This window comes from Semicossyphus pulcher, unplaced genomic scaffold, assembly GCF_022749685.1.
Source record: "Semicossyphus pulcher isolate SPU_LCO1_2020_fin unplaced genomic scaffold, fSemPul1.0.p SCAF_19, whole genome shotgun sequence".
Taxonomy (NCBI): Eukaryota; Metazoa; Chordata; class Actinopteri; order Labriformes; family Labridae; genus Semicossyphus; species Semicossyphus pulcher.
Window position 1 is genome coordinate 16,355,773 of NW_027211692.1, and position 14,996 is coordinate 16,370,768.

The following is a 14,996-nucleotide window of genomic DNA, read 5'->3' on the forward strand; positions in this document are numbered from 1 at the left end:
TAATATCCAATCAAATCATGTGTTGGTGTTATTTATTGATTTCAATTAAAAAACAAGGCATGAAGAAATGTTTCTTTATTTAACAAAATGTACTAAATACACCCACAAGGCACTTTAATGTGGACTTTTTTATGACACGATTAACTACAGCGAACCAAACAACCTATTTATTTATCATAACGAGGGAACATGGAAGCCTCTGGTGATTACATTGTCCGCTCCTCGTTCACAGGGAAAGTCCTGAAAACAGAATTCAACACTCCACCCTTTCTCTTAACTCCAACAATATGTATTTATCAAAAACCCATGAATGAATGCTTTAAACACACAGTGCATCAAATACACAACGTGGAACACACATATCCTCTTTTAACTCCGAACTTTCACCTCAAATTTATATTAAATATGAATTAAGACTGTATGTGGTTGAAACTAATTACTATCCCTACAGATTTAATTTATATTTATAACTACAGATACTAAAAAAAACAACTATTAATTGATTGAAGTTGAAGTTGAAAGTTCAACCTAAGTATTCCCCACGACTACTTTGGTTAAAAAAGGACACATCTGCTGGAATACAACTAAAAACATGTGAGGATGATTTGTCGAAGTGCAACTGTACATGCAAACTATATTTGCACAGACTGAATTTACATGCTGTGGTTACGCTGGAAGGGGGTGCGGCAGCCTGTTCCTGCTACATCCAGGAATATAAAAGCAAGCGATAGTATAAAAATACATTCATTGCTGTTCTTCAAAGTAAGAGAGTACTTCAGCTTAAGACAAATCTTGCACTCTGCGCACATGGCTAAAACAAATGCCACAAACCATAAAACCTATCACACCTGCGTTTATATTGAACATGTGAAGTACTTTGTGATCAGACCTTGATCTGTTACCGACTGGATGCTCTCCAAGTAGCTTGCACAATTATTCTCCTAAATAGAGTGTCAACAAACTGACTGCAGGCAGACACAGGAAACCATCAATCCATTTAAGCAAGCCGATAAAAAAAATGCCTCCATGCTTTAAAACCTTTGCTAAATTAGCCCAAGTCTGAACCTCCAAATAGCCTGTCATAATGTGTGATGTGCTCCGTGACAAAAGGTGTTACATGAGGGTCAAGCAGTGGCTCTTTCGTGGTGGTGATAAATCGCTGTGTAAACACTTCAACCTTAGAAAGAACGTCATGCTCAACTAGTCGTCCTTTTTGTCTCTGCTGTCTTGGAGATTCTGAAAAGATAAAGAAAATAGAAAGAAAATGTTAGTTTGAATGGTAGTTTGTTTTTGTTTCTTTAGTTAGGATCATGGAATTTGATTTGTGCTCTTTGCAACATTTTTTTTCAGTGTATCAACATGTCTCTGAAACGGTTGGTATATCTAGGTATTAAAAGATCCATAATGGCATTATCCTGCAGGGTTACCTGGAGCTCCTGATGTTCTTTCAGCAGTCGTTCGTACTCTCTGGCGAGGCCCTCCATCTGCTTCTTCATCACATCCGCCTCTGACTCTGAGTTCTTCAGGGCTGAAGAGGAAACGAGAACATGTCAGCACATCACATCCACATAGTCGTTAACTATTAAAGGTGACAAGTATAGTTCAAAATATAAAAATAACGCTTCCATGAGTGTAAAACCAACAAAAAAATGGAGTGGGCATGTATATATCATACTAACCATCTCCTGAGCTCTTCACTTCTCCTTTGAGTTTCTCCACTTCTTTCCTCAGCAGCTCCATGCCCTCTGCGCTCGCCTTGTCGCCCTTCCCTTCCATCAGAGCCTACAATACATCAAATACATGAAATTCAAGTGGTTGTCATGACGATTTAATGGCCATTAAAAGACAAAATACGCTGGGTGATGCCACCTGAAACAACTCAAAAAGTGTTCAACCTCATATCTAAGTCTTAATGTAATCTTGACAAACCAGTGGAAGCCTACCTGCTTCAGCATCTCATTGTCCTCCATGTATTTCTTAGCAGTCTGATTAGCATTGTCAGCCTCCCCCTGAATAGCAGCCACATTAACAGACACTGTTGCCAATTGGTTAATCAGGGTGACCACTCGCTTCATAATCCTGCAAAAAGAAGAATTGAATTAAAGGCAGAAGAAACGGTTCGGAAGTAACATGTCTGGGAAAGTTCTCAGCCATCCAGCTCATGGTGACCTGAAGCTTAATCCAAAAGGCTACTGGACTTGGTGACGTCTCACCTCTCATTCGAAAGGCTTCTTCAGTTCTAACTGGCTGGTGGACGGAGCTAGAAATATAAGCCTCTGTAGATCATTAGTATGCTAACAGATGTGTAATCAAGAGAGTCGTTAACTTAGCTGTTGACCTAATAGCACAGAGAGTCGTTACCACCCTCTCTGGTGTCTGGGTTTGGAACCAAGTTATTACCATTAGTTATTAAACCTTTCTGGTGTCATTTGTGCAACAGTATTAGAGAGCAAAGACTCACAGCCAGAGGAAGACAGCAAAGCCCGAGATGTAGAGGTTCCTCTGGGCTCTGAACAGCTTCATGTGCAGGTGATCGAACATGTTGGGTTGTAGCTTGGCATCTGTGCCAAGTTCTTTAGCTGAATATTTCCTCACTTCGCGGACTGCGTCTAAAGAATAATATATACACAATGAGTTTTATCAACTTACCACCTATTATTATTGTAGCTTTCATTTTTAAATTTTGTCCTCAGTAACGTCACGTCTGAGTCTGTTACAAAATTACATCTTAGCTCACATCAACTCAAATGGTCCGTGAGCAGGTCACAATTACAAGACCTGAACAATTGATGTTTCACTCACCAAGGAAGAGAACAATAAGAATTATGATCATCGTGAGAAACACTTTGTTCCAGAACCTGGACATACAGTTCCAAATCCTCAGCTGGAAAACTCTCTGCCACCTGCAACAACACACACAGATACATCAACACATGCATTTATAGACTGGGGGTATGTGACTGCATGTTAATCAGTATGCACCACACGATCACATTTTTTTATGCACACCCCTTGCTCCATGTTGTCCTATTGATTTTCCAACCATGCTGTGGTAATACAAACATCACACACATGATAAGACTCTTCTCCAATGATATTTACCTCTTGGCAGAGATGAAGGGTATACAGAGGATGACAAGAATGCCGATCTCCACATAGAGAAAGAGGGCCACGGCAGTCCATTGAAGAGTCATCTCTGGTGAGGGTTCCTACAGAAAACCTGATAGACATATGAATGAAACCTTACACAACAACAAGTAAGAACTGGTTTCTGAGCAGCCTCTTTAAAACATTTACAAACTTAAAGCTCAATCAGGGAGGTTTAGTCATCGTTCTTTCACTTGGACAACAATACAGCTTCTGTTGAGAAAGCAAGCTTCTTACCCACTGTGTCCACAGGTCGCATACCTCAACGTTAACTCAAACAGGCCACGGCTAATTTGTCAAACTCATGCTATTTTTTATCTTTCTACTTCCATCACAACGCCACCACATGCAATGTGCTGCAACAGAGAAAGTGTTGGCGTGCCCTTTAAAGGGATTTATCCTTAACATAAGTTTTTTTTACATCATTTTTTCTTTTTCTTTTCATCTATTTTCTCAGTCAAAATCGTGAATATAATCCTCCCTTGACATCAAAGGAGGTAAATCAACGTCGAGCTGACCTCAAACTAACGACTAACTAAAAAGGCAAACAGTTTAGTCTCTTAGTTGATGTTACGATGCAGGTATAAAGAAACAACTTACCGATAAAACACTAAAATACTGGCAAAAATAAAAAATTGGTTAACTTCTGAAATCCGCCAGGGCAAAGTTTGTCTGCCTCCCTCTTCCGGTATCAGTGTCTCAGGCTAGAAGGACATAGCTTCCGGTCACAACTTTCAAAATAAAACCCGTTTCGCGTTTATGTCAGTGTCGCATATAAAAATTACTTTATACATTTTTGTAGCCATGTTTTTAAAATACATACATATGACTGGGAATGCGTCGCTGTTTGATAAATGAGTTAGTATTTACTATATAAGTAAGAAACAACAATGCCTGCTCAATGCTTTGTTAAGTACAGCCCTTCTCCTTTTCCCATGAATTCAGTACACAAGCAAGGTTTGATTTTAGTGTGAAGGTGTCCTTCCATTACTTCCGGTCTATTACTTTCAGGAACTCCTTATTGGCTAAGCAAAATATATACAGTATATTCAATTTACGTTGACTTATAATTTTTATTCATTCGGCAGATACAATTGTAACACAGCCAGATTTGTTGTTATTAAGACAATATAAATGACATTGCACCCCTGAAAGCTAGATGCTTTTCAAATGGTTGATTGTACTTTTTTTTTAGATTAGTTTTTACACTGCAACGTTTGAATGAAAAGATGCACCGTTCTTATTTTATAACTAGTTTCAGAATATTGCACTGAATGGATTTCTCATTAAAAGTTGATTAGTTGACTATTCTTGTTATCTTTGTGGGTGTGAAACTGCAATAGTATCTCCCATGTTATGTGTGCTAAATAATCAATGAGCAAAAAAAGCAGTATGCACTCAGATGTTTTCCTCACTATTTTCAACAAGCATGAATAACAACTTGACCTTCTGTTTAATTAGCAGTAGTATTACTTTTTAATTTGGAACTGACAGGTGAAACTATAGCTATAAAGAATAATTCTGTGGTTCAAGTATAGCTTTGCAGCTTTATTTGGCAGAAAAATAAAATACAAAATGCTAAAATCAATAATATCACATTTAAATATGATCATGTTTCCACATCATGCACTGACCCGTATGTGTTCTGGAGGTAATCTATTACAGCTGAGGTACTGGAAAGAGAATTAAACACTTTTCTCTCAGGCTGGGAGCTAACCCTCTCCAGCATGTAGATAAGATGATGGTGGAAGCAGGTGAAGGGAGTGCCCTGCTCTAAAGAGAAATCCACCCAGTCCCATATGCACTCAAGAGGAGTATCCTCATAGCCGGCGAACATGGCAGGGTTAGAGAGCAACCCCCGTGCAGCCATCACACCTAATAAACAAATCAAAACAAAAAAGAAATTTACAGATTTGGAAGGAACATTGTCGTTTATGATTGCAATGTTGAAGTAGCAAACCTACCATCAACACCAGTAAGCTGGTGAATGGACTCCACATCACGAAGGTATTTAATGTCCCCATTGGCAATGACAGGGACGGATACGCTGTCTTTGATTGTCTTGATGGCATCATAATGGACCGGCTGGTGGCGTTCTTCTGATGTGCGGCCGTGGACCGTTATCCACGACACACCGGCTGACTCAGCCTTCTGGCACAGATCCACAGTCTGCCGCAGGTCCTTGTGGATTCTGTGGGAGAAGTAAAACTCCCTCTCTTTAATATTTTTAGGTTCTGACCCCAAGTTCAGAACAGGAGGTCATAGGTACGAGTTAAAAATTAAATATCATGCATTTAAAAAAAAATATATATATATTATGCTTAAGGTACAGTATAACATATGGCCCACTCAATATGTGAATGACAACAACACTGATATAGATTTTTTTATCTTTTTATTTTAAAAAATATGGCAACAAAATATCAATACCTGTCAATACTCTCTGTTGGTCAAACTACTTCCTGGTCACATTGTTTCCAAATATCTTAAACCTAATTTGTAAGGCCTGCATATTTACAGATATATATATTCAGTATCTACACTATTATTATTCCTTGCAGATTTATTAGTATTGCTTTAGTATATTGTCACACTGATTCAGGTTTTTTACCTTATTTTGATGGACGCTGTGTAGTTTGGATTATCCACTTGGTTTCTGACAGTTCTGACCATGTCTTTCACAAGTTCAGGCTTGTTGATGAGGCATGCACCATACCCGGCTGACATAGCCCATCTGAAAACAAAACAACAAAGCTTGTCAATGACTTTCCATTCAAAGCAAAAAAAACTCTGCTTAAAATTCAAAAATAAAAATGCTGAAATTACACAGAAATAAAATGTGACCAGAAGCCAAACGGGATTAGGAACTACTATCAGTAGTTGTACCTTTGTGGACAGCCACAGTTTAGGTCAACTCCATCTGAAAAAGGTGCTACCACACAGGCCGCGTCAGCTAGAGACTGGGCATCATGGGCGGCAAACTGCACTATCAGGGGCCGGTCATCTGAGGCAGAGAAAGGGAAAATACACAGAGGTTATCAAAAGTGAGCCTCATCGTTTCTCAAGAATATTGCACAATATACAAATCTCCTCACTAGCACCACATCATCAAGTGGCAAGATATACATCTTTGTATTAAGATACTGTGCATTAGAAATGGGGGAATTAGTACACAGGCACAGCTCATATTGCAAAGTGGTCACTCACTCTCACTTGTGGTGAATTCACTGTCTCTGGCTTTTACAGATCGCATGAAGTCAGCAGCAACTATCATCGGGGTGAAGCAGATGTCACAGTCGTATTTCCTCACCAAGGACCTGAATGCAAGCCTGAAAAAGAAAAAAAACCTTTAATGCACGCGGTATCCAAAAACACATAAGGCAAAAGAGCACAGTATGAAGCATCACTTGGGAAATGAGTTCAACTCATTTCTGAATGTTTAATGCATTTTACCAGAACTGTTTCTCCTGAACTTCATACTAAAGGGAAAATTAATGATGCTATAACCAAAGATCCCACTTACTTTGAATATCGGACCATCGGGGCACATATTTTCAGGACTTTTCCCTTTTCAAACATGTCCATGATACTGGTGTTACCATTAGAAGTCTTCATTATTTACAAGTTGCACTGTTAGCCAGCTAGCATAACAAGCCAAAGAGCTCACTTTCCAAGAGCAGAGTCGTTTAAGGAAAGGTTCTGTCGTCTGGAATCTGTTTCACGGTTCAAGGAAAAGACCTAACAAGACATACAGCATAAACTCACACAATTTCGCAAACAGTTAAATAGAGATAGCTTTGTATTCTTCGGATCAACATTAAACAACGACGATTCAGTCCAACATGCGGGGGAAAAGTGGGCGTGTGTTTGAACTCTGAACTCATACGTCATACTTAGAAATGCATTTTATTTTTTCATTTTCTTATTAAAACCATAAAAATAATATATTCACATATATATTTACTATCAATGGTACAAGGAAATTATTTTCTTCATTGAAAAATCATTGGAAAAAAGTAAGAAATAGAGTTAAACGTCACAGCTATGGAAATACGTCATACGCATCGGTGCAGTGCTGCCTTCAATTTCTGTGGGAGAAAAGTGGCTCTCCAGTTTTTAAATCGTTTATGTGTAAAAAATGTGTCTGCAGTTTGAGGAATTAGAATGACTTTCTAAAAAGTGGGCTCATGACGTTACAGTGATGTGGGGACATAGAAAGAGGGCATAGCTGGATTTAAACGGTAATTGTTATTTTAATCATTTATTTTTACATTTTGAGAACTATTACATCCTGCAGATAATCATGCATTTTAACTATGAAATATGTAGGCAACATGTTGTATATTCTTGTAGACAGCAAAGGAAAATAAAGTTCAAAGATTTCAAGAGTTAATTTAGTGTCAATCATGATCTGCCTTTTTTCATTATTAAACTCAATACTTTGCAGGTTGTGAAAAGCAGCTTCATCAGTGCAACATATCCAGGCTGCGATATTGAAAGGACAAATGTAAATTAAGAGTCAGATTAATTAGGTGCAGTGAAAACACAATTAGTGAATAGTGATGGTGCAACAAGTTTCCCAATACCTGCTGTTCTGATAGTCAGGACTGCCAATGATGGAGGCATCTTCTGAGGTCACCCTTCTTGAACTGAAATTCTCAAGAGACATTGGACAAATGGAATAAGCGGCGATGCTGCAGTATCTTAACACACAAAAGCCAATTAAGAGAACAGAAGAAAATGTGTTTGGTGAAATGTTTCCTATACCTTTTTGTACCTTTAGTAGAAGATTTTTCCAACACTCCGTTTCAGTAAGATAATTTATTGAAACTAAGTACAGAAAAGTACAGAAATAATTCTGCCCTCCATTAAAAGTAAGTTCCCCAGTGTACATTCCCTCTCTGGCCACAGGAGGGCAGTAAAGCAGCACAAGTATGAAAAAGTCTCAACTCATGATGTGTCCTCAAAAGGTAAAATATTCACCCACAGTAAGAATATAAAATATTTTCCTACTTGGACAGATCGATAACACCTTAATCTATTCAGATTGCTTTAAATGGATTGTATTAAAAGGTGTCAATACATGAGCCAGCAGGACATCATCTGCTAAATGACACTTGACCTGCTGCACTCAAAGCATCAAGGAACCTCCAAAGGTTTGTCTTTTGAAGTGGAAATAAACATTAATGCTGATATTTCAGCCTTTTCTTGGTTTGATGGAGGAAAATAAAGCGTCATGGTCACGATCTTGAGTCTCTGCACATGCCATTCCTGTGGTGAAAGTTTTATATCGCGCATTCATGAAGAATTACCTCTTACTGCTGTCTTCTTTAACAAATCACCAAGGACTACTTCCTTATAAAGTACACAGTTGTTGAACTTCTGAACACTTTATTTCAAACTGGCACTATATAAGTGACATATAGATATATATATATATATAAAAAAGAGGCAACAACAGATACATCAAGGCACAAAGGGCATCACAAATATGTCCCCCTGAGGAGAGACCCGTTAATCAGCTGATAAAATCTCAGAACTTAATTATAAATACAATTTCAAACCAAGTCAAGCCAAAGAAAGTGTTAGCAGTGGAATGCAGCTTGTGATTTTCACTAGTAAGCCAGTGAGTGATATCAAAAACACTATCCACTTTTCATTAAAAACACTCAGGATCCATCTATACTACCTACTTTATCGATTTGTTAAAGCACCGCAATGAACAGAAACGTTCCCTTAATCTACTCACGTTACCATAAAACATTACGATCGCAGCCTTAGTGGCCAGAGAGAAGGCTTGGGAGAAGCTTAGCTTGTGCTAATGTTGTGCAGAAATACACAATACCCTGTGAGGAAACTAAACACGTGTAAGTATTTTCACCACTTCCCTTGTGCAGTGTGGATAAGTTAGCATGCATCTAAACTCCAGCTCCTAATTTATATTGCTTCTCTTCTCTCTTACACACTGAAACATATTATAAGTTAGCGGTTTTAAAAGCACTCATGGGTGATTTTAAACATCACTGAACTGAGGCAGGCCTCTTTGTTCATACTTAAAACTAATCTGTCTGCAAACTTGATAAACTTCATGTGGCACTTGGAGAGCGACTTCACTGAGGGCAATAAATATTCTCCTTTCTCTGTCCAAATGAGTCAACTCTATAGTCAATAAAAACTAATCAAATATGAGCATGTCTCTGGGAACCAACAAGCTGCATAATGAAGCACTTCATAAAATCACTGTTCCAACTGATAGATCCTCTGGCAGACATATAAACATATTAAAGACAATGATTGAATGGATATTTCACCAACTCTGTCCATGTCATCTCTGATATCTGTAAAGTCACAGCACATGTGCTTCCTGTACAGGCTAAAATAACAGGCTACATAAACTGTAAAAAGGCAACACAGCAGGTCGATGGCAGCCAGCCCTGAGGGAGCTACAGTGTAGGGGCCATGGGAAAAACCTCAGCCACCTGTCCCCCCCCCTCCCTCACTGAGGTATCTCTCTGCGGCCCGCCGCCTCCAGCTCCACGCTGGAGAGGAAACGTCTGGATATTCTGTGGCAGTCGTAGCTCAGCTCTGTTGTGTAGACGGAGCTGGTTTTCTTGGGGTAGATGATGGTGGTACTCTTGAAGTGCTGCAGCCGCTGGCGGGGCTGGAACTCCAGCTGCGTCTTGTAGTGGCGCCAGGTGCTGTTGGGCATGGCCATGATGGTCTGTCTGCAGTGCTCAAGACCCTGGCCTGTGGGCTGCAGGGCCACAGCCTGGATGAAGTGGCGGTCTGAGTCGTAGTGCACGGATGAGGTGTATCTGTGGAGGAGGCAAAGTATAATGTTTTTATTTTGTAAGAACTCGTCTGCCGCAATCATCTTACTCAAGATCTGTCCAAGTCCTCTGTTCCCTTATTCGTTTATGTTCACATCTTGCAGTTGTTGCAGGTCTAATGTTACACAGAACACGTCATATCAAAGCCAACCCACCTTATTTCCTTCGCCGGTAACGGATCAAGTGCAATGCCTTCCCCAAAGGATGATGGCTGTAGCTGCTGGAAAGGTCCAGTGGGTAAAACCGGACCCTGCAATGAAAAAAGAAAAACAGCACCAAAGTCAACAACACATAAAGCCAATACTGTAATAGGCCCAGCTCAGTGCTCCAGTGACCCACTTTTGTCAGCTGGACACAACATGCAGCAAGTTCTTACAGGGATGTCTCACGTGTTTACAAACATTAAGTTTATCTCATTAAAATGGCTCATGAGTCAGCAGGGTTCATGCATGACTTGCAGGAGAAACAACTTCCTGTGTGCAGCATTTGCACCTTTTTCAATGCAAGACAACCTGGGATTTGTAGGATAAATGAGGTTAAAATAAGTTACCTATGCACCTGTGGAAACATTCAATTCCTGACAGTGTCCATATTAAATGTAATGCACATTTAAAGACATTTAAAATACTAAATGTTCAGCTTGTTCAGTTTGTATTCATCTACCTTGCTTCAAATTAAGTCGATAGGAAGCTAAGTTACCTACCAGGGTGCACCTTCCATCGTCCTCGGACACCGGGCTCACACCCCCGGCTTTCTCCGCACACACAGGCAGCAACCAGCCGCTGGGGCTCGGACTCGGAGGTAACCCCGAGTCCGGGCTGTCGAGTCCTCTATCACTCCTGCAGCTCATATCCAGTGGATCTCCTTCACATACATTTGGCAGGTTCAATCTGCCAACCATTGCTAGCTGAAAAAAAAGTTGCGAAACTCCAACGCAGGTTACGAAAGAGAAATACTTCCAGGTTGCTGTTTCTTAAGCGTCTGTTTTGTTGCAAAGTCGCACGGTGTTACTGCAAACCTCTGCCCGGACAGGATGCACGTCTGCCCGCTGGAAAAATCATCAACCGGGAGGTAATTTAGTTCCCCGACAGCAACCGAACCACAGCTTTAACTCCACAATAGAAAAACTAAACCTTTCTTTAAAACATGTAAAATATTAAAGCACAACACAACTTCACTGTGAATGCAGAGTTGGAAAAGTTAGTCCGCTTCTGATCCGAGCAGAGAAAAGATGTGAAAATCCTGCTGCCCGCGGCTCGTCTTCAAACTTCCTCCCCCCTCAGAGGGGCCTTCACATCTACAAACAGAGGGAAAGAAACGCCTTTACAGGCATTTTCAGGCTCCTGATTGGACGGAAGATAAGAGGCAACCTAAGACGAGGATGGTCATGGGAACTTTTCCAGCCCCCCATTCAAAATTGGACCGAGTTTAAAAACCAGGTTGATATTTTTTCCTGGTATTGTGCATAATGTGCAAATGGAAGCAGCTACACCCATTTGATGAAGCACAAGGGGACAATGATGGCAATGTTTTAATCGTGTACAATAACTGCCTGTGAAGCGTACAATTCAGACAATACAAACTAGAAGCATTTTATGCCTGAAGGCAGGAATGTTTTCACTGATTCAGATACATTTGATCTACAAGGACTTGCTAAACTGAGAGGCACTAGCATCAACATCAGTGACCGTACCCAGGGTACTGACTTCAAATAACAGATTGCAGACACTGATGGCTGTATTTGACAAAAGTACAGGACATAAGGGAGAAGCTTCAGAGATGCGGATACCACTTTGCAAACAAAACCCTTTTGTTGTGTCTCGGTACAAAAGATTATTTTCCTAATTAAATAGTGGGAGTTTTAACGTGAAAACAAAGGAGACAGTAGATTAAATTAAGAATATTTCGGACTGATTGCACACATATACAGAAAATACCCCCTTATGCCCCCCTTTTGAAGCCCAAGTTAAAAGACTTCAGCGAGCTGGTTCGATTTTCCAAGTTAACATAGAGGGATTTAAAATGCCACAGATTCATTGGAATCCAGACACCTATGATCTATGTCCACCTTAACCCCATTTCCTTGATTTCAAATCAAAACTGTTGCCACTTTTTAAATATATTTTCTTCAGAAACATCAATTTAATTTAAGATCCGGCTGCCAGCAATCATCCTGGATTAGACGTGTCCCAGAGAGGCCGCTCAAGGCTCTCCAAGCAGAAAGGAGTTAACAGCACTACATTCGGTCTTCTGAGTGCAAATACACTGTGCGACATTGTACTAATGACACAAAGCTCAGACATTAGTGTCATGAAAAGAAAGGTTGGACGTGACAGACGGAAATGACATACGAAAAACATTAAGTAGCAGTTGAGGAAGTTTCTTCATAATCCAGCGTCAGCTTGAGTTCATTTTACTGTCAGTCAGAAATTCAGTCCACTTTTTGCTCTTTCTGTGATTCTCCACGATAACTGAATGGAGCAGATTAAAATATTAGAGATGAATAACTGAAAGAAAGGTGCAGGGCATCCTTGGAGCCTGCAGCTTTTTATTCTCAAGTTCTGTGTGTGTGTTCACAGTCTCTTCTTGATGAGTTTCTCTAGTTTGCGGATGCGGGACGACTCCTGCTCAGGTGTGGGGGCACAGAAGGACAGAGAGGGGCCCCCGTCTGCGCCAGAGGGTGGGGTGGGTAGCCTCTGCCTGAAGAGGTCAAGCATGCTGCTCTGTTCACTGCGCTTCAGACCCTACACACACAAGAACACACAAATCAAACAGTATTAAGAAACCTCTCCTGGGGAACAACAGTGTGTTGTTTCAAAGGATACAAAACAGATGCAGAACAGAATTTAGGAAAAACATGACAACAGCAATCACAAAGGCAACGTGAGAGAAAATGCAGAGTCACAATATAAAGCAAAAGTCAAATTTGGAATTTTAGAAGATAAACATCATCATAGGATTTACTTTACATGTTCAGTATAAAGATGGAGCAAGCGGCTAACTAACTTAGCTTAGCTAAAGGCTTAAAACAAAGTGAAACCACTAGCCTGGCTCAGTCTAAAGGTAACAAAATCAGCCTAGTAGCACCTCTGAACCTTGTTTATTATCCATACAAAAATGAAGAGAACAACTTGCAGTTTTAGGCAGTTGTTTCCAGAAGTGAGTGATTTTATTTTATCTCCAAACAGAGCCAGACTAGCTGTTTCCCCTGGGTCGCTAAACTAAGCTAACTAGCTGCTAGCTCCAGCTCCATCAAACACATAGATATGACGGTGGCATTCATCTTCCCATGTAACTTTCAACAAATCGGCATATAAGCAAATTTCCTTTAAAAAGGGGGTATTATGCTGTTTCACATTTTAAGACATATATATAATGTTACAATGTTGGATGTCCAGACTAAACGTGGGTGAAGTTTCAAATCTGTAGGTAAAAGTTTGTTGGAGTAACCCCAGGCTTCTCAGCTCAGTCTGCAAGGTACTGTGAACGCCAGGTTTCACAGTTTCTTCTACATGCTGCACTCTGTGACATCACAAAGTGCAGTCAGAGTTGCTGGCCAATCGGAAGAAAGTGAGCTTGTAGGGGTAGGGTTTCTTAAAGGGACAGAGCTGAGTCGTTTCAGGCAGAGGTTGTATGAGTGCCTGCACAGAGCACCAGTGTGAGAAAATGTTTCTTTTTTTTAACTGTAAATTATGCTAAGCTACTCCACAGGTATCACAGAGTGAAATATAAAGCTTGGAATTAGCATAATACTCCACCTTTATGTCAAACCAACTTACCTTCATGTCCAGAATCTTCTGGAAGGTCTCAGGATTCCCATCAGCCAGGAGCTTTATGTAGTTATCCACAAACACCACCGGCGGTTCATGTGGGGCCATCACCACCTGTGGAAAAGGAGAGTTTAATGTTGGTTTCACCCCTCCCTCCTTTCCTGTGAACCATCATAGGACGACCTAAGAGATCTTTAAATGATCCCACATGGGGCAGCCCGGACCCAAATGAGGAGAAGGGAAGGGGGGGCTACAACTGACAAAACCACGTAGTTTTAACTGCAAACAAAGTGGAGACTATGGGTCTATATTTAGGAGCCCAGTCCTCACTCTTTTCCTTCCTTTTACACACCAATTACTCCATGCATCAGTGGTCAAGAAGTGGTTTCACCGGTAATTATTTTTGGGCTATAATGAGTCTGGGCAAAAATCAGCATTAGTCAAGAACGGGCAGAAAAGTTTAATGGGGCATAAGTCATTCTTGTTTTTGTCAGCGATAGAGACTGGGTGGAAAACGTGGATCAGATAGCATTTCTTGCAGCCGCTACAAAGCAGGCCGACCAACACATGGCTGACAGACCCTCACCTCCCTTCTCATGCATATGCATGCCCACAGGAATCATCTCACAAAATGTTTCTCCTTTCCTTCACTTCAAAACAGACCCAATCTGTTATTTTAAGCATTTCTCTCTTTTAACTTAAACTAAATGAGAAGGTGAGCTAAAAGCACGAGAGAAAGAGAGGGAAGAGCAGGCATGAAAGGCTCAGGATTGTGAGGAATTCTTTGCTTTCTCACTGGCCCTGCTGACTGAGTGATTTACTTAGCAACTGTCCTGGAGCCAGGCCAAGGGAAAGGCCTGTAGGGACCTTGTAAAAAAAAAAGGGGGGAGAAGAAAGGGGGGAGAGGGAGTTTAAGAATGAAAACGGGCATACAAAGGGAGAGTGGGAGCAACAGAGTCAGGATGGGGGTAAAACATTCAGGCTCAACAAGGGTGGATTGTAGGGGGGTGGGGGGTGGGGGGGGTGTTGCCTTTTAAATTCTCCCCAGAAGAGAACTTCAGAGGTGGGAGAGAGAGCTGGAGCTACGGTGGGCTGGGCTGGATGAGCGTGGAAAACAGCCACGTCTCACAGGCGTCGAAGCGGCCAGGAAAGGCCGTCTCAGATAGACAGAAAGAATCTTATGTAGTTTGAACATAGCTGAGCGCCAGCTAACAAAACAGAGCAAATATATTCGCTTCAAAAAGATACT

General features: G+C 40.7%; 3 protein-coding genes across 4 annotated transcripts in view; all 3 read right to left on the reverse strand.

Annotated features, from left to right (window-relative positions):
• Window positions 1-70: 70 nt before the first annotated feature.
• Window positions 71-6,983, reverse strand: LOC138597489 (tRNA-dihydrouridine(20a/20b) synthase [NAD(P)+]-like). Of its 2 annotated transcripts, XM_069669093.1 has the most exons (13): window positions 6,671-6,983; window positions 6,355-6,476; window positions 6,034-6,151; window positions 5,759-5,881; window positions 5,112-5,338; window positions 4,153-4,164; window positions 3,103-3,196; window positions 2,803-2,903; window positions 2,462-2,609; window positions 1,944-2,079; window positions 1,680-1,782; window positions 1,428-1,528; window positions 71-1,236 (listed from the first exon to the last, which is right to left on the reverse strand). In XM_069669093.1, the coding sequence occupies exons 1-13, from the start codon at window positions 6,760-6,762 to the stop codon at window positions 1,201-1,203; spliced, it is 1,413 nt and encodes a 470-aa protein (XP_069525194.1). In that variant the 5' UTR covers window positions 6,763-6,983; the 3' UTR covers window positions 71-1,200. The 2 variants fall into 2 exon arrangements, with proteins under 2 accessions (XP_069525194.1, XP_069525193.1); XM_069669092.1 differs by lacking the exons at window positions 71-1,236; window positions 1,428-1,528; window positions 1,680-1,782; ... (3 more) ...; window positions 3,103-3,196; window positions 4,153-4,164 and adding an exon at window positions 4,709-5,022.
• A 988-nt stretch (window positions 6,984-7,971) lies between these two features.
• On the reverse strand, window positions 7,972-11,236 carry rflnb (refilin B). The gene is made up of 3 exons (XM_069668662.1): window positions 10,681-11,236; window positions 10,133-10,227; window positions 7,972-9,962 (listed from the first exon to the last, which is right to left on the reverse strand). Exons 1-3 carry the CDS (start codon window positions 10,876-10,878, stop codon window positions 9,644-9,646), a joined length of 612 nt encoding a protein of 203 aa, XP_069524763.1. The 5' UTR covers window positions 10,879-11,236; the 3' UTR covers window positions 7,972-9,643.
• Window positions 11,237-11,493: 257 nt separating this feature from the next.
• vps53 (VPS53 subunit of GARP complex) overlaps window positions 11,494-14,996 on the reverse strand; it is a 28,710-nt gene continuing 25,207 nt past the window's right edge. Inside the window, exons 21-22 of the mRNA XM_069668471.1 lie at window positions 13,757-13,861; window positions 11,494-12,721 (exon numbers count right to left, since the gene is read on the reverse strand). Of these exons, the coding sequence (XP_069524572.1) occupies window positions 12,551-12,721; window positions 13,757-13,861 (276 nt within the window). The 3' untranslated portion in view covers window positions 11,494-12,550. The remainder of the gene's footprint in view (window positions 12,722-13,756; window positions 13,862-14,996) is intronic.

What these genes read in the sequence shown, in the direction of transcription:
- LOC138597489 (XM_069669093.1), bottom strand. Translation starts at nt 6,762, where the DNA reads ATGAAGACTTCTAATGGTAACACCAGTATCATGGACATGTTTGAAAAG. An exon ending in TCTTATTGTTCTCTTCCTTG is followed by an intron (nt 2,610 to 2,802) that starts GTGAGTGAAACA and finishes ATTATTCTTTAG; the next exon opens with ACGCAGTCCGCGAAGTGAGG. An exon ending in TTTGCTGTCTTCCTCTGGCT is followed by an intron (nt 2,080 to 2,461) that starts GTGAGTCTTTGC and finishes TTCTTTTTGCAG; the next exon opens with GATTATGAAGCGAGTGGTCA.
- rflnb (XM_069668662.1), bottom strand. Translation starts at nt 10,878, where the DNA reads ATGGTTGGCAGATTGAACCTGCCAAATGTATGTGAAGGAGATCCACTG. An exon ending in ACGATGGAAGGTGCACCCTG is followed by an intron (nt 10,228 to 10,680) that starts GTAGGTAACTTA and finishes TTTTCATTGCAG; the next exon opens with GGTCCGGTTTTACCCACTGG. An exon ending in TTACCGGCGAAGGAAATAAG is followed by an intron (nt 9,963 to 10,132) that starts GTGGGTTGGCTT and finishes CCTCCTCCACAG; the next exon opens with ATACACCTCATCCGTGCACT.